The sequence below is a fragment of the Pogona vitticeps genome, chromosome 1 (assembly GCF_051106095.1).
Source record: "Pogona vitticeps strain Pit_001003342236 chromosome 1, PviZW2.1, whole genome shotgun sequence".
NCBI lineage: Eukaryota > Metazoa > Chordata > Lepidosauria > Squamata > Agamidae > Pogona > Pogona vitticeps.
In genome coordinates this window covers 240,613,047-240,637,990 of record NC_135783.1, presented here as the reverse complement: position 1 = coordinate 240,637,990, position 24,944 = coordinate 240,613,047, and the positions used below count along the sequence as shown (strand labels likewise).

The 24,944-nt window shown below is 45.5% G+C and overlaps 1 protein-coding gene across 10 annotated transcripts in view; it reads left to right on the top strand.

The window, feature by feature from the left end:
- TNS1 (tensin 1) overlaps positions 1-24,944 on the top strand; it is a 404,124-nt gene that overhangs the window by 36,521 nt on the left and 342,659 nt on the right. Inside the window, exon 1 of one of the 10 annotated variants that reach the window (XM_072985267.2) lies at positions 14,164-14,291. The exons of 8 other annotated variants lie outside the window; for them this stretch is intronic. In XM_072985267.2, the coding sequence (XP_072841368.2) occupies positions 14,196-14,291 (96 nt within the window). In that variant the 5' untranslated portion in view covers positions 14,164-14,195. Of the gene's footprint in view, positions 1-14,163; positions 14,292-24,944 lie in introns of those variants that run through there. One more of the 10 variants, XM_078381362.1, reaches the window with a different exon arrangement.

Sequence of the window (24,944 nt, the reverse complement as noted above, 5' to 3'; positions counted from 1 at the left end):
GTCTAGATAATACGAGTTCCCTGAAATAATGTTTGGCATTGAAAGAAACAGGTAATAATGAGACATAATGAGAATTTCTTCTTCCACAATAAACTGCATGTGTTGGAAAGCCGAAAAGGCAAAAATGGGTTTTTTTTAACACTTGAAAATAAATGGAGACTTCAGCTTCAACTGTTCATAAACTTTCCTGTCTGTAATTGAATGGAACTTCCTACCGATAAGAATAATCAGGACTGCATTCTTAATAGAAAAGAGAAAGCTACAGGAAGATGGGCTCTCTCCCTTCTCTTTAAGTACAGCTGAATTCCTATTTCTGCCTTCTTTGCACATTGATTCAGGGAAGCAGGTTGGTTCTTATTCTGAAGGCATGCACAGCATTTGCCCCAGCATTTGTAGCAGGCAAACTGGGGAGTGCTACGAAGGACACCTTACTGACCTATACTGTGGCAATCTTACTAGCAGCAAGACTGCATCACTGTGAGAACAATGGCCAGGGAATTAGAGCACCCGCTGTTTTTGCCACCAGTGTTTCAGCTTCATGAGTTTTGGCTTCTATCCGCAGCTCTTGGTTGTGAAATAAAGAGACCCTTTCATGCAGAACTGGCCAAATGTACATGGTGCAGGTTTTATGTAACGGAGAATTATTGGCATTCCTGAAATGCTCATTTTGCTCCCAGTGTTCCTTTTCCTTCTTGCAGGTGCCTCACAGCAATGTTGGCTTTCCCCACACTGAAAGGCACACATGTTATTTTTGCTGCTGCTAAAAGAACCAGCTTGACCCCATTGGGCTCTGGTTTTCAACCATACCACTGAATACGAATGCTGTGCAGTCCTCTTTCTCCTCCTCCCACTCCCTCCCCTGATGTGACATCTCCAGGCCTCCCTTATGATTAAGCTTTCTCTCCCTTAGACCATTGTGTGAGTTAATTACTTAAATAAGAAAATTGCTGGGCACCCATTCAAAAAGGACTCTGGAAGCCTTGCCAATAAGTTGTCTGAAACCTCATCTGCAAAATGGTTTCTGCTGTGTCAGGAACGGGATCCCAAATGACAGCAATGATATTGTAAAATGAATGACTAGGACAGGCTGCTTTCCCAGGCATCCAGTGTACCTCTGGTTATCCAATCTGCAGGGGGACAAAGAAGCAAAAGAGGAGGGGTGGCACTATATTTTATGTCTGCATGTTTCCCTGCCATGCAGATGTTAATGGTGCAGGTGACTATCAAGAGCAGGTACTGAGATTATACCTTTAGTGCCTGGGTTTGTCCAGGACTGGAAAGTAACAATTAACTAACTATAACTATAACTATAACTATAACTATAACTATAACTATAACTATAACTATAACTATAACTATAACTATAACTATAACTATAACAACAACAACAACAACAACAACAACAACAACAACAACAACAACAACAACAACAATAATAATAATAATAATAATAATAATAATAATAATAATAATAATAATAATAATAATAATAATAGATTTTCAGTGAGAGTCCAGGTGTTGCTTTTATGTTGTTCCAGTAGCTTTGCAGCAGCCTATCCTGGTTCCTCAATAGGGTCTGCTGAGACCTGTAGCCCATTTGTCACCAGATGCCCTGGGGCTATAGCAACTGATGTGGTCCTTGTTGACCCGGGTGACAACCGATCCAGTATGGATTTCTATTTATTCCTTCTCATTATAATTGATGGTTGGTGGACACAGTTGGTCTGGCTTCTCAGGTGAGACCTCTGTGGCTCGGAAGACCGTTCAGCACAGCTCTCAACCTCACTGAAACACGCAAGCCCCTCCACATCAACAAGGTCTGTGCCAATGAACTAAAATCCAAGGAATTAGTGCTAACAGCAAATGTTGACTCTGCCAAGAAAAAGATGAAACTGTGTCACGCCTAATTTGTAAATGTCCAAAGATTGCACAACCAGATTACAAAGTTAGACATGATAGAGTGGCAAAGTTAGTGCACTGGTCATTATGCAAAAACTATAACTGGCCAGCCTCCAAAAACCCATGGGAACATCAGGTAGAGAAGGTTTCAGAAAATGAGGAAGTCAAGATCTTGTGGGATTTCCGGATCCAAATGGACAGACACCTTGAACATAACACAGCAGACATAATAGTAATAGAATGAAGAAAATTCTGGATCATTGACATTGCAATTCCAGGGGATGCTAGAGTTGAAAATAAAGAATTGGAAAAATTAAGAAAGTACAGAGACCTGGCAATTTAAACATCTTGTCTCTGGAAGAAACACACTTCAGTGGTCTCTCTAGTCATTGGGGCTTTAAGAACAATATCAAGAAACTTCATGCAGTACAGTATTGTAAGCAGTTGCAGATCTCAGAAATCACGCCACTATCAGAGCTACAAAAATGGTAATATTAGAAGCAGCATACATACTGCACCAATATTTAACAGATACTTAAGTTTTTGGTTAAAAAATTTGTATCTATTATACAATACCAGTTAATGTTTTCATAATTTTGATTGACTGTGCCTAGTGTTTTTGAATCATCATCATCATCATCATCATCATCATCATCATCATCATCATCATCATCATCATCATCATGTGCAGTCAAGTCAATTCTGATTGACTGACTGATTTAATGTCATTTGTAGGCTACTCAAGGCAGAAACTTCAGATTGTTATGGGAAGTTCTTTTATCCAAAGCATCATCCTATGATTACTGAGCTATGGATGGCTAAAGCATGTTATTATTCTTAAAAGTAAATTCTGAATCGTTGTGTTTGATAGATTACCAGTGAGAGAACTGCAACCAAACCCAGTTCCCTAATGAGTGTACCAATATTTCTGATCAGCTGTCAATTTAAATAGTACAAGTTATAAGTCTGCTTGTAAAAAACCTGCCTCTGAAACTTAAAGATTTTGGGCACAATCTGAGACTACCATTTAGCACCATGTACTTGGTCACTCCTCACATGTTTGGGAAGAAGTAAGATATTTTTTGCTTCTGTCTTTAAACTGTTCAGAATTCCTTGGTATGATTGAACTGGTATATCTGCAGCTCTTTGTGGCCCTTGGCCTGATTTCCAAATCCCTCTGAAAGTGATGACCTTTTACAAGAGGGATCTGCCCTTCCATTACAACCCATTGGATGGAGAGAAAGAAGGAGGAGGAAAGAAATTAGGAGAAACAGAAGGGGTGGCTTCCTCACTTTGGCTTTGACCCAGTTTGTGGCTGGGATTAGTCCTGTCCACCATCTACACACAGAACATTAAAGAGAGAATAAAACAATTCCAGTTTACACTATGGTTAATGAACAAATCAGGATCATAAATCATGATTTGATCCCAGTCTATTTGAATCTTGTGAACAAACCAGGATCATAAATCATGATTTGATCCCAGTCTATTTGAATCTTGTCACTGGTGTAGATTGTACTAACTAGAGATTGGCAACATATGGCCTATATATGCAACATGCAAGCCACTCTAAATTTTTGCAGACCTTCAAGTGTCTGTACCCCACCATTACTGTTGAAAGTACTGATGGGTTTTTTTTTTTTGTCTACCCTGACATTAAAACAAGCCCTGACTGGCTCATGTTCCTTCTTTCAGGGGCTAATCTGTGCACCAGAAATCCCTCAGAAAGTGCTAAAAGCCTTGTAAAGAAGTCATGGTTGCCTTGCTCATCTTGCTTCCAGGGGAGAGAAACTTCCGAGAGGCTTCTAGAAACAGTCTCAGAGCCACAGGGGCTCTGCAAGGCTTGTTTTAATGATGAAAGAGAGAAAAGAAGGTTAGTTTTTGCCACTGCAATGATTTCAAAAGGATGTTCTTTAAATATATTTGTTGAAAGGATATCTTTTTTTAAAAAAAATGCAGCCTGGCACTCTGTGTAGCTCTGGGTAAGTATAGGATAGGTGTCAGGATGTTGGCTGAAGTCTCCCAGCCCCTGCCTGCCCCATGTCTGTGATATTACAGGGACACAGTACAGTGGAGTGGGCTAATATGTCCAGATAGGCGGGATAGAAATAAAATAAATAAATAAATAAATAAATACCGTGGTGTCACAAGGACCCATCCTCATTTTTCAGGTTCTGGATCTAAAATTCAGGAAATGGGATGCTTCTAGCAACCCCTTATCATTTAACTTTTCTGTTGTGCCCCTAACGTGGTGATAAATTAAAACAGTGCTTTGACTGATTTGGAGAACTGAGTGTTTGCTACGAGTTAGAGATAGTTAGTGCCCCTGGAAATGATGGGCCAGAAGGTGGGCTATGAGAACCAGAGCCAAAGAGTCAGCAGAAACCCATTTGTGTACATTTAAAGGTAGAGTCACATAGTCATATCAGAATCCACTAACAAAACAAAAGCTGTCCTTCTAGGGTTATTTCTCTAGACACCCCCCCCCCCAAATCTGGAGCCAGTCCTGTTCTCTGCACACATCACCTAATTAACAAACTGCATAAAATGCCTTTTCTCTCATGGCACAGATAGCGATGGGTTATCATGCACATAAGTCACAGTGCTTTATTGGTTTGGCAATAAACCAATTTAAGCCTTTTGATTGATAGATGCATGGGAGACCTCAGCCCATGAGGGCTTCCTGCCTATGTACCAGTGATGAGAGAGAAGCGCTAGTTTAAAGGAGCTGCTCCCCTCTCCCCACCCCCAGCTGAAGCCAGAGGACGGCTGCACGTCCTTGGTTAGAGTGCAAAATTAAATTAGTTGGGCCTGAGCTCTCTGGAGACAATAAAGCAAATGGGCCAGTGCTGGAAGAGGAGAGGGAGGAGTTCCTGAGCAATGGCTATGTGAGGCCTTGCTGGCATTTCCCTGATTAAAGTGCCTGGCAGCATAATTAGCCAAGTGTTCCTGAGGTGAGGCCAGCCCTAGGCCAGGTCTCTGTCAAGAACAATGTCAGCTCAATGTGCCCAATTCCAGTGCACCAGACGGCAGGAGAGGAAGCCGAGTAAGGCCGTTTCCAGGGTGGGAGAGTAAAAGGGGCCCCTGTGGATTAATAGCCATGGTAGAATGACTTTGGTGCAAGAGGCAGTAAAAGATATTGCCACCTCGCTGGAAGAAATTGGAGCTCCCTGACCAGTCGTCACTGGTGTAGGTTGTACTATTTAAAGGTAAGCAAGGATGGGGTTGTCCATCACCTGGCAATGACACTTGGCACAGGTCACACCAGACAGGCTGTTGATTCTCTTCCCATCTCTCAGTCTCAGCTCTCTGGCAAATATTATTGACAATTCATTCACTTGGCTGGGTGTTTGACAATTAAAAATCTGCATACGTTATACAAAAGGAGAGAGACTTGCATGACTGAGAGCAATGAGGTCTTGAGTTGTTGGGTCCTACTGAGGATGCAAGAGTGGGTTAACATCTTGATTGGTATATAACTTAAGAATTAATCAGCCCTACTGGACTCTGCTGTCTCTCAAGAGGACAATTATACTCTAGCTTGAAGGAATATGCTTTCTGGCATCACAGCTCCAATGCAGCACCATGGAAGTGAAACCAGGAGCTGATCTCCAGTGTCTCTACTGGAAGCATCTAGAATTGCATCTTGATACCCCTAGTGATACCCAGTTTAGTGTACTGGATATAGCGATGGACTGAGACTCAAGAGGCTTGGGTTCAAATCCCCACTCAGCCACGGAAATTATCTGGGGGTGTGGAACTAGTTAAACCACTTCTCAAATATTTTGCTTACCTTGAAAACCCTGTTAGGATCACTATAAGTCATGTCTGACTTAACACACATAACAAGGACTATAACTTCTAGAACATGGGCCTGTACATTGCTGAAGATGTACCGCTTTGAAAGAGAACAAATATGAAACATGATCCAAAATCTGTTGGTGGACGGTGCATTCTTTAAAATAGTGTATTAGAGTCAACAGGGAAGTTCTTTGTCTCTTGTCTAATTAAGCAGCAGATCTGAAGCTAGAATACTGCAAGCAACTACACATTGTAAGAACCATGGCCCTACCAAGTGGAAGTGGTCAGTTTTTTTTCTTCCTGCACACCTGTAACATGGAGAAGGAGTGGTTTTTGTTTGTTTGTTTGTTTGTTTGTTTGCTTGCTTGCTTGCTTGCTTGCTTGCTTGCTTGCTTGCTTGCTTGCTTGCTTGCTTGGTTGTTGTTGTTGTTGTTGTTGTTGTTTGCATGCAGGAGGTCTTGGATGACATCTCTGGCATATCTAGTCAAACAACCAGGTGGCAAGTGATGGGAAAGATGCACTCCTGTCTGGATTGCCAGAGAGTGGCTGTCAGTCAGAGGAGATAACAGTTCATTAGAGGGACAAATAATTTGATGAAGCAAAGGCAGTTTCCTTTGACCTTAAGATGCAGTACAACATAGCTTTCATCTAAAGTTGCAGATTAAGGAAATGACCAACGTAAGGATGCCAGCAAATGGATAAAGTTACACTATATTTTACAGAGGGCCGTGTGAGAACAGATGAGAAACTGTCACCGAGCCATCGAATGTCAAAGTTGGTCCATGCCATTTCTAAATGATGTCAGTCATTCTGTCAGGGTCAAAAATGTGACACTTGAACAATGCCCTCAGAGGACTACAAAACTTTCTAACACCCCTTGGTAATCTGAGCTTGTGGTACTCTGACATTTATCCCTGAATGGTTAATTCCAGTTAGCCTTATTAATTTTGTCAATGTTCATCTGGATATCAAGGTAAAATTTGCTGTGTTGTTCAAATGATTCGGAACAATATCAGCTTGCCTATATCTGCAAGCTTTATTCATCTGCATTGTTTCTATGCACAAAAATCCAAGGGTTATTGTAAACATACTACTTTTTGAGAAGTCACAAGCCTATTGCTTTTTTAAAAAAAACAGTCTTGCAGCTATAAGGAAAAGCTGTAGATACAAATTCTGAAACATATATAAAGACTGGACTTAAGTTGCAAATACCTGTCAAAATTTTGCAATCCAAAAATGCAAGAGTACAAAAGTTTAATAAAAATACCAAAAATAATGTTTTGATTATATTCTAAAAATGCAGGAGTTTATTGTCCCTAAGGGCAAAATAAAAAAGTAGATACTGTAATATATCACTTAAAACATCGAAGTAAAAATATATGAAAGTAAAATGCATTTCTTAGCCTTTAAGCAGACTCAGACACATAAGAAAATTATTTCACATTGTTCTTACTCAGCCAGACTAGCCATTTGCCAGTTTGCCTCTATAAAGGAAAATCCATGATTTCATTACCTGTGTATATTGGTAGCTTCTGGAAAGGAAGCCTGTTGCTTTGTCATTGCGTCTTATTCTTTAACGGGTAGTGGCGGTGCCTGGCATCTGTATCGCTGATATCTGTTGCATAGTATACGTCTGCATCTCACTTCCCTATATTTATATTTCTCTCATTTATTTATGTTTCCCTTCAACTATCAACAACTTAGACTTCCTGGTGGACCAAACTGCTGACCTATGAAATATGTATATCTCTAAAACCTTCTATGAGATGTACTTACATTGCTTTCGCTAACCCAGTAACCCATGGTCCTAGTAAATTATAAAGATGGCAAACTGTCACTATAGCAAAAACTTTATATTACGACTAGGTCCTACCAAAATGCCAGGAGCATAAATTGTTTGTGAGTGAATTTGAGGAGGCACCAGTTTCCTATACAGTGGGGTCTCTACTTAAGAACTTAATCCGTATTGGAAGGTGGTTCTCAAGTTGAAAAGTTCTTATGTTGAATCTGCATTTCCCATAGGAATGCATTGAAAACCATTTAATCCGTATCTACTACAGTACATGCGTATCAGTATTCAAGGTGTTTCATGATCTGAGACTGGTTCCCAACCTTGGGTCCCTAGATGTTCTTACACAAAAACTTCCAGACGCCTTCACCACCAGATGTGCTGACCAGGATTCCTGACAGCTGTAGTCCAAGAACATCTGGGGACTCAGGGCTGGAACCACCAATCTAGGACTCTGTTATTTTCCTTTGACCTTGCTTTCCCTGTGATGGCTTGGATGGAGAGCTTCCCGGTTGTCTTGCTGTGACTTTTAATATACTGCTGTTCAAGCCTCATTTTTTAAAGCACAGTGTACATTTTCATGATTGCATTTTTACGATTAATTATGTTAGCACTCTCTATATACAAACGTTCAAACCTTGACAATTGTTGAAGTCACTGCAAATCCTGCAATCTAATACTGAGCAGGTGTGTGCTTGCTCACTGCTGCCCATTGTACTGTAGTCAAAATCTCATTATTTTGTATACTTTGGCTTGAAGGGAAATGAGAGGGAAGGATCCATCAGCAGTCCAGCACTCACGCTCCTTCTGATGCCAGTAGACGGCCAGCAGGTTTTTTCTGCTTCGCTTGCATATCCTAGCAATGTAATCAGTAGAGCTGATCGTAACAGCTCAGCTTAAGATATAGTAATGAATTCCCTAGGGGACGGAGAGTATGGGTTTGTGTGGGTCATACAAATGAATGCCCACTTGTGGATTTTTGTGTTTACCCTCTATGAGAAAAAGGTTCTAAACAGGGTAGGATCAGACCTGAGGCCAGTCTAGCCCCAGAGCACTATTCTGATAATAGCCCTGCTATTGTGATGCTGCACCTTTTACTTCTGCTGTGGTGTTAGTGACTAACAGATTAATTAGTGAGGCAGGAAATTCTGCTTTCTCTCTGTGAGGAACTCACCAGGTCACTGATATATTCATTCTGCCCATCCCTCTTACACCCTTTATATGGTGATAAGAATACTAAACTAGGTTACAGAATTGTTTAAGGATTACCAAGATAAAGCATGTGTTTAGGACTGAATACTCTGATGTACTGTATAAATGCTCTGTGTGTGTGTTCTGTGCCATCAAGTTGGAACTTATAGGGATCCCAAAAGAGCTTTCGAGGTAAGTGAGATATTTAAGTAGCAGTTTTACCAGTTCTACTCCTCCAGTACATTTCCATAGACAAGAGGGGATCCAGACTCTGTTCTTCAGAGTTCTAGTCTGCTACTCTGTCCACTATACCACACTGGGAATCCAATATAAATGCTAACTATTATTAAACTGCAAGAAGCAGTATCTATTAAAGTGCAATGGTGCAGTTTTATTAAAGCACAAAATGTAGCATTTATCCAAAAGAGCTGTTGACTGTAATTGGATGTACAGAATTCAGATTAGACTTATTCTAGAAATGGTAGCAAGATGATAAGACAGCTGAAAGCATACAAATAAACTTCAGAACTTCCTGTTTTAACCAGAAAGGATCTTGGGACAACGTCTTATGAGGCAAATTTCTCATTGTACAAACTTTTGCTTGTATAATATTTCTGCAGCTATTGCTGCAAAACACCAGAGCTATTGTTTTGGAAATTATTCCTTTTCAAAAACAGAGATCACATAGCATGCAATAGATAAATAATAGGTAACATCACAATTTAGCCAGTCAATCCCACAATTTAGCCATTCAGTCCCAATTTTTTTCAGTGGGGGGCAGTTTGCCCAGAATCAGGTAATTTTCATACTCAGTGTCTTCCAGATACAGATCTTCCTTTGAGTCAGACAATTGTAATAACAATTGAATGACCTAAGGCAGTGGAATACACAATGTCTCCCAGCAGACTTGGTCTGCCAGGGCTCACATATCATGAGGATAGCTATGAACTATTTAGTGAGAAGAAACAGTCTACTAATTAAGCAATTGTTTTCTTTGGCCACGGGGAAACAGTTATCCAAGCAGGCTTTTGTACTGGAAGGGACGTGACCTGACAGGAAATGGGAAATTTGCAGGAGGCAAGCCTGGTGGAGAGAGGTGGTGGGGAAGACTTTTGCAGAATGCAGTTCTACAAACTTGGATGCAGACTTCGAGTTTCACCCTGTATGTAGGTTATTGTGGAAAGGGAAAGGGTACCTCTAAGTACACTTCTAAGTAAAATGCAGTGGGTGGGAGATTGCTGGGTTTTTTCCTCAATCCAATTCAGTCCAGAAGCAGGACTGGATGTTTGTCCCACTCTCTTCTTCCATTTCAGCTTTTGGTGAGCCTAGATAGGAGGAGGGACACCCTGAATGCAATCCCAACTATTTTCTTTGACTCTTCACAGCCTTTCTGTTGGAACAGTTCCTATGACACTAAATTTTAGAAAGCAGTGGAATGTTGTGTATATCAGAAATATTTCAGCAGAAGGGGGAGACATCTGTTCTCCTATTAGTGAGTGCCCAGGGACTTTTATAGGTCTATAGTTTTCCAATAAGGCATGTGGGGGCCCCTATGTTCCTAGGCACAACAAGAGCACACCCAGCTTCTCTGAACAGCAACCATCACCCTCCTCCTCTCCGTGGGAGTATCTCCTCATGCATCATTAGCCCATCATGACAACAAGCAGCCGTTTAGGATTTGCCACCCTCTTGGACAAATTGGCACTAACACATGGTGTCTCCCCTGGGAGGTAATCAACTTAGCAAAACCCTGATGGATCCTTTCTTTGCCTTTGCCTGTGTGATCCCTTCTATCTCTTTGAGTCAGATGGGAGATATATGGTCCCAGGGAATGAATGCAGGAGGATTCTCATACAGATTGCTTCCTTTCTACTTTTCCCTCTCCAGAATAATACTAACCAACTATGCATCTTCACTGCTTTTAAAAGGTCTTAGTTATATGGATGGTGTTTTCAAGCCCATTGGAAGACATGCCATTCAGAACCCAGAGCGATGTAGACTGAAGCAGAATTCAGGCTCCCATCTGGACTGCCGTAATTTTAGTTTAATCTTGACTGATTCCCGTGACATTTTTAGATGGTTCTTGACCCTCTGGGTTCCTGTTGACAGCAGGGATGCCTTACAACCAAGATGAAGATGAAGAGGTAGATCTATGTAATTTTGAGACTGTTGGCTAGGCAAAGGCATTGGCCATTCACACATCCCTGCCTTCCCCATAGCTCTGAAGGCAACCATTGAGATTTGGCCTACATTTACTTTTAAAACTTTTTTGCTTGTGGTCCAACCCATGCCACGTTTCCCTCTCTTGGCAGGGAAGGCTTAAATTAGCATCTCCTAAAGGAAGCTTGTCATGGGCTATCACTGACCTTGTCCATCATGGTGCAAAATAGCTTTTTTCCTCTCCAAGAGTGGTATATCCTAACTGATGCCTGTCCTTATTCCCTCTCAGGTGCCCTGGTTTTGTACATTTTTTTTGCCAAAACTAACACAGCAAGAATTTGATGACATTAGGTCCTCCTAATGGACTCTGTGCTTTTCTTCCACGGAGCTTCTCTGAGTCTCTTTCCTATCTCTTGCACTCTACCATATATATCTTGTCTACTTGTAATTCTGTTCCCTAGACATCACAGAACCATATGATTTGGAGGAAATCTCAGTTTACATCCCCCACCCCCCAAAGAACTGAGCTGACTGGATTCAGATAATCTTCCAATCAGCAGCAAACCAACATGTGCTCAAATAAGTCCTCAGAGATTTAATTTGTCCTTTGACCTCAGTTGCAATCCCCACCCCCTAATGTGTGTGCATGTGCATGCTCATGCATGTACATTTATGCATATGTGACATTCAAGATAACATCTCATTTTTCAGTGTGGTCTTCTGGATTTTTTAAATATTATTTTTTCACTTTGATTTGTTGTTCATTCAGAGTACATTAAATAATTACATCCATTCATCTGATGAAGCTGATTGTAGTCCAGAAAAGCATATGCTGTAATAAATTGGGTTCTTTTAAAGTGCCATGAGACACTTTGTTGCTACTGCTCAAAGCAATTATTGTTCCTCATCTTGCCTCTCCCCCCCCCCCCGCCAGTGTGCAGGTGGCACATCCTACTGAAAGCTTATGTAATTTGTTTCAGATTTTGTGGTTGATTGAAGAGTTAGCCTTAAACAGGTGTAGACTGAAGAAGCTTGGGTATTGCAGTGGAAAAACCACACGCACCTAGATGTAGCCAACAAGAAGCAGGCTGCATCAGCACCCAGTAAGTCTATATCAGGGACAAGTTTGCTTCTGAACTACAGTATTTGATGATGCATCCTTCCTACTGGGGTCAGGAACTTGTGGTTTTTCAGATTTTTCTTGGCTTGCAATTCCCACCAGCTCTAGCCAGCATAATGGTGAAGGATAATGGGAGCTGTAGTTCAACAATATCTGGAAGGCCACCAGTCCTCTCCCCCTCCCCCGTATATTATAGAGGTGATGGTGAAAGCCCCTCCCATCTCTTAGCAACCTCTATTAAGGCCACTTTTTTCTGCCACTGCTAGCGATGGAAGCCTATTCTCATGAGCTGGGCTGCAGAGGGAGAGTGGATGGAGACCCCCCCACCCCCGCTGGCTATAGAAGTTGCAAGGGGAGCAACCAAGAGCTGCAGGCGGTGCTGCACCCTTTGGGACCCGGTGGCTTTGGGATGTGGTCGCATAGCCATTTGGAGGCTAGCTGGTTGGTGCAGGTGGCCTCTCAGTTTTCCCCCTGCCCCTTTGGACAGACATTCACACAAGGGTTGGCGCCACGTTCCTGCTGTCAGCATGGGTGTCAGCAGCATGTCCACTGGATGCCTTGTTCCAATTCTCCGGACGTTTCTTGCAGTGTGCATCCCAGGCCAGGGCGTGCAACCCCTCAGCACCAGCAAGGACTTGATTCGATACTTCTCCGCGGCAGCAAAGCTCCTCAAATGAAGTGTCCCACCTTATACTTCATCTCACCCATTTCCCTTCGGCTCCCCCCTCCCCAAAGAACAGGCATCGTCGATTGTGCAGAGTTCCACCTGCGCTTACATTTCTCTTCATTCGGACCGTACCTGCTCCAAGACCCCCCCGCCCGGGCGCTTGCCCACCACGATCCCGCCACGCCGTGCCACGGGCTGAAGTGTCACCACCGTCTTCTCACCCCCACCGCCCTACCCCCCCCAGGCCCCTCTCCCGACATCTCGGCGGAGGGCTGGGTAGGGTGGGGGGGTCGTCGCAAGTTTGTATTTGACGTGCCTTGGCGTCCTAATTGATCTTCGATCCGGAGTGTCAGTTTCCTGCCGCCCCTCAGAATGAAGCGCGGCTAAGTGGTTAATCTGCTGCAAGGCAAGGGGTGGGGGTGGGGTGGGGGAAGAGATTGGATTATCAGCGCTCCCGATAATGGTAGCAAAAGACCGCTTGGCCGGGGAGGGGGGGGAGTTGGACCCCTCACGGAGGGTTTCGATGAGCCCCTGAAGATGGCTCGATCGAGGAGAGAAAGAGAGAAAGAGGCGCTTAATGATCCGCACTCTGCAAAACTGGAGGGGTGGCGGGAAAACTCAACTGAGTTTAGCGGGGCAGAGAGGTCCACACACCACCCCCCGCCCCGTCGTGGATGCCCTCATCGTAACGAAGGATGTGTTGAATCTGATTATTGATGAGGGAGCACGAAGGCCAAGCGAGTCTCTGGATCGATCAGGGCTCACCCGACGGGAAACGGGGGGGCAGGGGGAGGGGCGAGAGGGAGAACCGTGGCGACCTGTGACTGTCCTTCTCGGTCCAGCAGGGACGTGAGGGCAGCTCCGGGTCGCCGTTGCGGCACGTGCGCCTCCGCCTCCTCCCCTGCTCCCCCCGCAACGAGTCGGGTCCGGAGCCCCCCCTACCCACCCCCCTACCCGGCGGCGGCAGCGGCGGCCGGGAAGCGGCTCCGCGTCGCCCTGCGTCCACACGCGCACTGCGGGGCGAGCGAGCGAGGAGAGCCCGCGCGCCCGTTTTTCCCGCTGCCGGGGAGGGAGGGAGGGAGGGAGGGAGGAGGAGGAAGAGGAGCAGGAGCAGGCGGGGGGGGGGGGGCGGTGTCGCCGCCGCCAGCGCTCAGCAGGTCGGGAAGCGGCGCGCGGCCGGTTAGTGCTGCGGGGGATCCATCGGGCCGGCATCGCTGCCCGGAGGGTCCGCAGAAATCCTCGCCGCTGCCTCCTCCTCCTCCTCCTCCTCTTCTTCTTCCTCCTCCTCCTCCACCGGGGAGGAGAAGGCGCCGCGGCGCGCAGGGCTCTGCAGAGGCTGGGAGCGCGAGGGGCGCCAGGCGGCTCCACCGGGGGGGCCGCCCTCCTCCGGCTCACAAGAAGGACCCTCCCCCGCCCACCCACCCATCCGCCTGCGGGGAGGCGAGCGCCTGAACAGGGGATCCCCACCTCGGAGCGCCGCGGGGTCTCTCTCCCCCCCCCCCCCGCAGAGGAGCCGCGGCGGCACCACCACCACCGCCGCCACTATTCCGCCACCGGCAGCAGCGGCGATGACGCGCCTGAGCTGGTGCTTCGCGTCCCTGATCCGCTGGGGGAAATACTTCTTCTCCTGCTTCCTGCCCTTGCGATTCTGCCTGCGCCGGGAGGTAAGGCGGGCGATCCCGCGCTCTGTCACTTCGGGACAACTGTAGCAAAGCGGGATGGCGGGGGCGGTCGTTCCGGGCGGACCGGCAAGGCCAGCCCTTCGGCCCCGAAGAGCGCCAGGGCCGGCCGGGCGAGCGAGGTCCCCGGTCCCTTTCCGCGCGCGCTGCGCACAAACCGGCGCGCGCCGCCCCGCGCAGGGCATCCGCCGCCTCCCCCCCCCCCGGCGCCCGCTTGCCTCCCGCCCTCCGTGCGCGGCCGGGCTCGTCCTTCTTGCCGCTGGGCCACAAACTCCCCGCAACTGCTGGCACCGGGCAGCACCCCCCCCCACGGCCGGGCAGGAGGACGCGGGCGGAGACACGCGCGCCCGCGGGCACCTGCCGGGCTGGCCCCCCGGACTGCAGAATTCGTCGCCGGCCCTCGCGCTGCGCCGCTTCTGGCCGCCGCCTGGGACGAGGAGCGCTGCGCGAAGGGGCGCCCGCCATCCCGGGCACTTCTCGCAGCCCCCCCCCCCCCCCGTGAGCATGCCACAGACAGAAAGGCGGCGGGGGAAGGAAGAGACGTCCTCTGTCTCTGCACGCAGGCAACACATAGGATGCCCTTCATCTCTCTGCGCACCCTCCTCGGCCAGCTCCACCAGAAGGCTGCGCGGTTCAGGCTCCCGTTGAGCTGATACCGATTTGATCAGAGAGACCACACAAGGCACTCTTGCGCTTTAATTCAGTGTTGCTACCCCCCCCCCCCCCACAGCCACCAACATTGTATGCACATGTTGTGCGCTAGGTTTTCAAGGTATGTGAGATATTTAAGCAGTGATTTTACCAATTCCCTCTTCCCATATGTTTCCATGGCTGAGCAGGGATTTGAACCCTGAGTTCTAGTCCAACACACTATACACTTCACCACACGGAGGTAGAAGGTTATCTGATATAGTACTATAGGCTTCATCATTTAGTACTGACCCAGGGCTTCCAGCAAACATTCATGCCAGTTTTGCATGCTGATTGGTCATCTACCTAGTGTGATACTCCAAGCCCCATCTTATATCAGCAAACACCTTACCATCCCCACAGGATCCCATTCACTGAATTGTTCTTTTCTGGTTCCTGCTGGGAATGTCACCCACAGGGGATCAGGAAGGATGATGCTGTTGGCAGCTGCGGTTTGCTGCTGCATTGTCAGGCAGCCTAAGAACAAAAGACAAGCCCTCAAACCTCACTCAGCCCAGGTAGGTGTATAACAGGTGGGATTGGGGAAGTAAAATGGGAAAATGGATCCCCAGCAGATTCCAGATGGCTGGTGGTGGTGGTGGTGGTGGTGGTGGTGGTGGTGGTGATGATGATGATGATGATGATGATGATGATGATAATGATAATGATGATGATGATGATGATAATAATAATAATAATAATAATAATAATAATAATAATAATAATAATAATAATAATAATAATAATAATAATAATAATAATAATAATAATAATAATAATAATAATAATAAGTTAATTCTGACTTATGGTGACCCTTTGCAGGGTTTTCTAGGTAGAGAATAAGCAGAAGTGATTTGCCCTTCCCTTTTTCTGGGGGTGCCCTGGGATTGTGTAGCTTGCCCAAGGCCACACAGGCTAGCTCTTCTCTCAGGAGGTACAACGGGGAAATTGACCTCCCAACCTCTGGTTCTGCAGCCAGATAGCTAAACCATGGAACTGTCCTTCAAATCAGTGGTGATACTGTACTGTGATCCTGATCCCCCCCTTCTTATGCCTTGCTGTATTTCCTTCTTTGGCCAGCAGGGGGTGACACATCACAGGAGCACCCTGCTTACACATGGGGTATCCTAGAGGCAGGTATCTATAAAATATCAATAACCTGATGCAAAAAGGGACATCAAAGTAAAGGGACTGTTTGGAAGAACAGTCATTCATGGAACAAGAGGAGTATATTCTTTTCTGGGAAAACTATGTCCTGTGCAAGGCTTTCACACGTCTCTTAGCATGAAAATGTACTGACTGAGCACAGAAAGGAAAGAATCCCTTTGGAGTACCTCCTTCCTCAAATAAGACAGAAAAAGATCTGACCTGGCAAACAATTCCCCCCCCCCCTTTTTTCCATCTCCCCTCCTCTCAGTAATCCCCCCCCCCACTTTTCTTCCCTTGATTTCTTTGTTTTGCGGGTGAGACCTTTCTTGCTTCTCTCTCAGTTGTGTCAGTACCTGGACAAAGGAAGGGTAGCTAAAATGACCTTTTTGAGTCATCCCCTTTGTACTCCTTTGATTGCAAATTTCTTTTCCTTGGAGTTGATCTGCAAGTCTTCTTGTAGCCCTTGGACTGTGGTGGGGCTCAGGGGAAGTCAGTCTCCCGCCTTCTTCTGAAGGACCAATCCATTTAAGGATTTTCTGAAAGTATAATTATAATGATAATCTCAGAACTGCAGAGCTGGAAGGGACCCTACGGATCACTGAGTCCAGCTCTGGTCAAGGAGGCATGGAGATGAATCGAACTCCCAACATCTGGCTCCACAGCCAGAAATTCAACCATTGAGTTATCTAGCAGTTCTTATATGTAGATATAAACATTGAGAGCGCTTTGGAAGAGTGTTAACAGCATTGGGGGGGGGGGACAGGAGCATCTTTTGTTTTGGAAACCAGGGTGACTTGTCTTCCTGGCAACCTGACAACATATCTTCCCAAATAGCTGCATCCCCTGATTTGAGGGCTCAAAGAAAATACTTTGTCCCGAAACTGGTAGCCCCCAAGTTCCCCAATGCTTCAAGACTCTGGAAACCCAATGCCTACTTTTCTAAATGCATATGAGGAAGCAAGGAAAGGGTTAGGGACAAGATTCTTGCAGGAGAAAGGGTCTGCCAAGGGTTAATGGGCCATGAATGTGAAGTGTAACAGGGCCAGGCTGCACCATAAATCAGTAATGTAGGCTGTATGTAATCTGCAGAAGAAGCGGGGACAGAGGGATCAAGGTTTTGCACCAGAGAAAGTCAAATTCTATTCAAGAAAAAAACTGAATTGTGTGACTTGGATACATAAAACAAATAATATATTTACATAATTTACTTTTGATGTGACATCTCTGCTAGCTGAAGGGAGTGGAACATTAAGACCTCTGCCGCTCCAGACTTGAACTCTTGCTTAGGGTAAGTGCAGATTCAGTGTTAGGTTTTTACTACAGTAAAGGCAAGTTCTTTACCACAGCTGTGAGATCAAAAGAAAGTTACGAGATCTTGCATTGCTGCCCAGCAGAGTGTCCCTGCTCTGTATCATGTTCTCTTTTCCCACCTGAATTAGAGTATGTCATCACTCAAATGAACAGTGGTTCAGGCTGTTTTGTTCTGCATTTCAAAAAAAAATCAGGTTTAGTAATCAGATTTAGACCTTGCTTTCAAGTCCTGGCTCAGCAAGAGAGGCTGGTTTCCCTTAGTAGTCATTAACCTCAGTGTTGACCTATTCCTTATCCAAGGATGACAGGAGGCAGGATTTTACTGTAGGGAGTAAACATACAACCTGCTGGCTATTGATCATTTAGCTGTGGTTGTATCAGAACTATTGTTTCATTTGCGCCAGCCTTCAGGTTTCCTTGAATTTTTTAAGGCATTGGCAATGCATATCCAAGGATGTCTTTGCAGCCTTAAAACCTTTTCAGTTTTGTTAAGCTTTATTTTATTTTATTTTTTGCCACGGGGGTGGGAGGCTCATGCTCAAGATATAGAACAGGGCTCAACATGCCGTGGTCCATACTTTGAATGCAGTGCGGTTGTGTAATCGTGCAACACACAAAGCCATATTAGTTGCAAAAAGGGGGGGGCATTTACTGTCTGGCAAGGAACATGCAGCTGGTACTCAGCTGAGTGAAGGGGTGAAGCTGTTTCCTTTCCCTTCCTGTTTTGTTAACAACTGCTGTGTAGAAGGTGATTGCATGAGTGTTAGAAGCACCTATTGGATAGTGCTTGTGACATCACAGATGATGTAGAGAACAAGTTTCCATCCCCTGCATGCTTGTGTCATTTTGCAGTCCTAAAAACAAAACAAAAATTTAAAAAGCCCAGACATTTCAAAGTCATTAAAAGTGTATTCCATTTTTATAAATAAAAAGAGGTCAGTGGAAAACTATTCCTCCTGCAGCATAGCTCACCTCTTTGCATAATCCAGGATATTGCTTTTTCAAACTATTTTTTAACCCCCTTATACACTTTTCTTACAATTTGTGGAACTGAAATTGCACCACAGCATGCTCAATTCAGTTAGTATTCGCCTTGTTGTCCGGCTTCTTCTTATGCATCCTTCAGTCTCGAGAGACTATGGTAACATGCTCTGTATGAGTGTCCTTTCCAGAGCACGAAGCCTGGGTAAAATAATATGGAGGATAGGCTGTTACCCAAGCAGAAATTCCTCCCTCTCCACGTCGCTGTCCGGCTTATTTTGTGTCTATTCCCATTCCTCTCTCAGGACCTCAGGGTAGCTTGAATGGAGCTATCCTAATTTATTCACACAGCATCCTTGAAAGGTAGATAACAAGGTAGATGGATTCAAGGTCATTCGGCACTGAGGCTGGGGTGGGAATTCTGAATGCAACCGTCCCTGGTATGACTCCCTATCTGCTCCACCACAATACCACTTTTTAACAGTCCTGCAAGCTTGCATTATTCCTGCATCTGCTTTCTTGGAAGTTAGCTCCACTGGATATAAAGAGATTTACTGTTGGAAATGTTTTTATATCTCACCTTCTCTGCGCTTTGTCCTTACAACAACCCTGTGAGGTTGATTATAGCTGAGAGGTTGACAGACCCAAGGCCAACCAAGGAGCTGAACGGGGACTTAAACCGGGATCACCCATGTTCCAGTCCAGGACTCCAACCGGTATACTTCATTTGTTCTCCTTAGAATGAATATTCACAGAGCTGGATAAACCTGGAGATTTTTTTTGTTACCTAGGTTTGCCCCCGAGACTGCGCCTGTTATGTGTGCATCATGCCAATAGAAATCAATGGCGTGTCGTGTATGCATAAGCTAAGGTAGAATTGTGAGCCAAACATGATGGCTGGTAGAGCCAATACGGTTGCTGCAACTCTTTGCTTTGTGCATTTTCTCTTTTTAATTGAAGCCTTGACAAGAGGAAAGCTGGTGATGTGCAAGAAGAAATATTTCCAGTTCCCCCCATATATGAACCCTGTTGATAAGAGGGCTCTGTACAACTTTCAGACAATGAGGCTCCAGGAGCTGGTGGGTTCTGTATAAAAGGTCTTGGTAGACGTTGATGGAGACATTCATGGAGAATGTCGGGGGGGGGGGGCAACCCCAGGGGTGGGATGGGGCTGATTAGTGAATGGATTCAGAATTAAGGCCAACAGTGTGGCTTGGAATGGGAGGGGGGGGGAAAGAGAATTTAACTTTCTTGCTGGTGTGAAATAGCCTTGCCTGGCCACTACTGGAGACAGGATGCTGGGTATGGGTGAGGACTGAAGATCCTCATAAGACCTGGCAAGTGGGAAGATGTGTGCCAGGAGATGAAGGTGCAGAGGAGAGCGCATGCTTTCTGGCCCTGCTGGGCTGGCCAGACCTGATAACTGTAGCTTCTTTTGTGGAGCAATGCTGTGATCTAGACCCCAGCATCAGCAGCAGCAGGAGGAGGCGGCAGCTGGCTTTGCTTTCTTCCCTTTGTCCTTGCAGGGTCCTTTAGCAAAGCAGCTCCGTTCCGACTGAGTGAAGCCGCTGTTGCCTTGCACCACCACAGGCACTTTGCAGCCTGGCTGTTCCTTGCCTGCACTGGCTCTTTTGTCGTGATGAAGAACTCTTCCCTCCCTTTGCTGAGCAGGGAGTTTTGGGCCATACTCGACTCTCTGCCGCTGTGAAGCTGCCCCTGCCGTTCCTCACCAAGCTGCTTTTCTGGGTGATGGGGAGGGAGGCGAGGGCAACTCTCTGTGGGTTATTTCTGCTGCAGCCCCACAAACGTCTGCTTCAGGAAGTGTACGGAAAGGACCGATCTGGTGCAAGAAGGGCATACATTGAGCAGCAGTTTGCCAGCCAGCTAACTAGGGGTCATGCAGCGAGGCCAAATTAGTTCTAGTGCAGTGGGACCCCACACAGATGTGTGAGCTGAAAGCAGAGCAGAGGCCAGAGCAGAGTCTCCCTCCCCTTGCCAGCTGCTTTATGTTTGCTGTTTTTGGCGGTCCTGAAGGGGCTGCCCTGCTGTGACATTTATATTGTCATGAGCTGGGAAGTGATTTCCAGGACATGCTTCTGGGTCGACCGTTGGTGGCCAGCACAAGGCTTAGAATCCAGCAGGTGCCTCCGAGGCTACCGACTCCTGTCTTCCCTCAAGAGGATTTGATTCAGATCTCTTGCCATCAGGCAGGGGGAGGCAAGTGCCTCAAGGCAGATACAGGGAAAGATCCAGGCCTTGCTCCACTATAGGATGACACAGCTGTGTGTGCTGTTCAACCAGCCGCGTGCTCCCTAAAACTAGCTTGCTGCCCCAAGGTTTGGCGGAAGAGGCTGCCCCATTATCAGTGTAAAGGAAAGCCAGCAAAGTAAAATTCAACCAGCAGCCTAGTTCATTGCTGTAATTTGAAAAGCCAGGAAAGAGGGGGTGGGCAAAGGAGATGACACCATGTTGGCCTCAGGCAGCAAAACATGTTGGGCTGACCCTGGATGCAAGTCCATAGAGCCTGAGGCAAAATTAGAAGTGAAGGAGTCACAAAGGGCAACATGGTGACACCAGAAGGAATTGCATCATAAGTTTTTCTCAGTATGAAGGTGAAATAGCCTTTGAGGTTTCCTTGTGCTGTTAATATTATTGTCAGGTTGGCGTCTATCTAGAAGACAAAACTGCAGGAGAGGCGTCCGTGATGTCAGTGGACGTGATGGTCCATGCTGAATTTCTGTTCCTAATGCATATGCACTTGTGAGACCCACTTTAGGAGCCAAGCTACACATTATACACAAACTAATGTCAACACGTAGTTTCGTTGTGAGATTTGGAATAGAGAGGTGGGTGGCAAGGTAGGAGGAAGTACTTAAGCTTTCCCTCTCTCTCTTTGGTTTTTCTCTCCACCTGTCTCCCTTTTCACCTTTCCCTTCTTCCCCATATCTGTTTGCAAATGTTTGTGAGAAGAACTTATAGAAGGGTGAAAAGGTAGTGGTGGAGGCGGTGGGGAGGAAGAAGAGGGATTTGCGGTTGCCAAGTAGCAGAGAGGAAAGGTTAAATCTTTCTCCCTCATCTTTTAATTTTGTTGCTCACTTTTCTAGATAGTTTTCTATGAAAGAAGTAGCTGTCAAGATTTTAATGCATGAGATAATTCTGTGTAACATCTAACTGCCAACCTTGCATGGGAAAAAAAGCACACAGACTGCAATCCTGTACATAGTCCCTTGGATTTAAACAACCTAAGGGCTGAACTGTGCCATTACACTGAAACACATGGGAGGAAAGCCCCAAGTAGTTTGCTATGAAAGAATTGCTTTGGCAAGGGAAATGTTGAGGGGGCAAAACTGGATAGAATGTGCTTAACCCTGTCCTCCCCCTCTGCCTCTTGTTTGCAGTTCCTTCTGCTTCACAGGAATCTATTGGCAATGGGCAAAGTTGTAGTCCCATGTTTGTAACTAGGAGAGAAGGAATCAGCTTTGGGGCAAGGACTTTCTGATTTGTGGTGGGTGTGGAAATTAAGCACCCCATCTCCAGTTCAGGCCCCTCAACTGAAGCTGCTTTTTGTTGCACAGCAAAGTAGATATTCAGCCCCAGCTGTACAAGGGACAGGGTGACTCCTTCAGTGTTATGGTTATGCATTCACAATGCACAGGGAACAGCTTTTGATGGAGCTGTTGGTGGCACAGAGACATTTCCATTTTGCTTCCCATTATATAGTCAGGACCACAAAGGATCTTGATGTGCAGTGGACAGGTAAATTAGAATGAATCATCTTAGAATGATTTGAACTTAAATAATTTTATTGGGGTGGGAGGTGTTCACTGATCTCTTATTCATAAATCATTTTCTTGCCTTGGTTTCAAACTCTGGTGTACGCTAACCATGGTTAGCATTAACCTCCCTGCAGACCACATGCTATTCAGTTCTTATTTTTCTTTCCCAAAGAGAAGGAAGGGAAGAATTATGATTTTTTTAAAATTAAATTTATACCCCACCCATCTAGACTGAAGTCTACTCTGGGTGGCTAACAATAATAGATAAAATTAAAACAATATAATAAAATAAAAAACAACAGTTGTAATATAGTTCAAGATGATCACTCCAAAAATGAAGATGAGCATGAGGTTGCATGAGGAGGAGGAAAAGAGAAAGAACTTGTGGCCTCATATGGCATTCTTTTTCTTTTAATCATAGTTCAGAATTTAGAAGCAATGTTATCTTCTCTGGGTTTTTGCTAACCTGGCTGATCTATAGCTCTCACCAGCCCTACACAGCAGGGTCAATGATCATGACAACTGTGGAAGGACAGGTTGGGAAAAGATTGTGTGAAAGGATATTCCCTGTAGGTCATCTCATGTGGCAATTGTGAACACTTTCCCCTCCCATTTTGCACACTCCTACCACATTTCTGTTTGCTGGGAAACTGCAGTTGGCCACAGTTGTCTAGTTCAGCAACAGGCAAAATGAGCATGTGGGGAACACCTAGATTGTCGTGTTAGAAGCTGTGATGATCCACAGAGAAGATTTCTCTGAGATTGGTAATGTGTGGCTGTGATCTTCACTTGTCTTTGCCAGTCCTCGCCAACTTCCAAAGAAATAGATTCAGAGATATCTAAACATCTCCTTCCCTATGGCACAAACCACATTGACCTTCTGTCTCATGGTGAAAGAAAACTAAGGAAAATAAGTCATCTATTATATATATGCTTTAATTTAAGCTGTGTTTTTAGGTATGATTAAAAAGTGAAAAGGTTAAGATATCTCAGTTGAGGAGTAAATTTAAACGCATGTTGTGGTGTTGGGTTCTGCTTCATTGTTGACCTGAGCTAACCCCTTGCAAGCTTACCACAACACCCCTTCTGTTCCTTTGGGTTGGGGCTGGGGAACTAGTGGCATCACAGAGAGTTTTGGTGTGCAACTCACATAGGCTCTGACTGATCCTTGGCCCTGCTGAGTGGTCAGTGGAGTTTCCAAGAATATATTGAGGGCCACATGGATTCACCATCCTGATCTCAGCAGAAAAATAGGAGTCTGGCTACAGAGGTTGCTCTGGTATGTGTTGGTCAAAACTATGGAGGAATCATTTCCACTGTTAACAATTTTAAATTTGCAGAAATTTCTTTGAAATTCTTGTTTTGTGCATATTTGAGGAAAGTGGGTTTGTATACCCAGATGAAGTCATTCCACCACCTTCTTGCACAATGTTGCATGTCTTGCTCTCCTCCTCCTTTCTTAGTTCGGCTATTCCCATTGCCTGTGTGATTTCACATAACTCAGGAAGGACTGGATTTTGCCACATCAGCAACATTCCTGATGAAATAAGTGCATTTCATCACCATGTCCTCTGCTGACCAGGGATCGGAGCACCTCCACACAGATGGGTATGCCTGCTGCCCTGCCCAATGCAGAGTGAAGTAGGATGGCTTGCCCCCTGCATCTGTTGCACTTTGAAACACATCTGATATGGACTTCAGGAAACTCTCGGTCAGCTCCAGCCCACTATCAAATGTACCTGAATGAGAAAACCCACGACTTCTCTTGGTATTGCTTGAAACAGCTCTTAAAGACAGTGTACAAATGTACTGGAAAACAGGAGTCATGGCACATTTTCCATTTTGAAAAGTGAGCTGCTTTCTCAGTGCAAATGACAGGGCATTTTTGTCTCTTCCCACATATACCCTATAGCCTGCACACATTATTATTTTTATAATACAGTGTCAGACTGTGTGTCAGTATGCAGCACCCTTCCTCATTTGATACTGTAACACTTAGATCCTCTAGCTAGCATGGCCAGTGTAGTTCCAAAAAGAGAGAACTTTTCCAAGCTTTGGAAGGACTGCAGTGCCCCAGCATGAGTCACTTCTGGTGTGTTGGGACTGATTTTCCTCATGCCATGATGAACCCTGGACAACTTGACCTGAGGGAGTTCCGTTTCCCACAGTTGCCCCAACAACCTCTTGGAATTCTGGGAAATGAAAAGGGCAGCTTCCCCCTATCCAGTTGCTTCATGGCCATTGGAAGGATGTAGTTGCAGTTGCCAAACAGGTCTGCTGACATGTAAATAGAGGTCCACCACAGGTTTTCGACAGAGGGCTGAAACTCAGGGACAGTTTCAGGAAGCTGTGCTGCCCCCCCCCCTTTGAAATAGTGTGGGAAGAAGTGACAAGATGACTGTGACAGTATAGACTCAAAGTAGCCTATGGTCCAAGCAGAGATGATTTCCCTGCATCCTGATTCTAGGGAACAGCTTATATATGTGGCACGTATGCTCCCGCAGTTAATTCTACCCATCAAAATCAGATACTTTTGCACAAATTCCAAGAGATAATGGCTGAAACTTTATTTAAGTTATGCTTGTGGAAGGGTTATGGTGTTATTAGAAGGGATGATTTTGGGCAATTAAAGACTTCCTCCTCCTTTCCCAAGACTTTTCTGACTTACAGGCAATGTTCCCTCTAATTGTCATGCCCGTTGTGCAGGAGCCTTGCCTGTCTGTGCATGGGG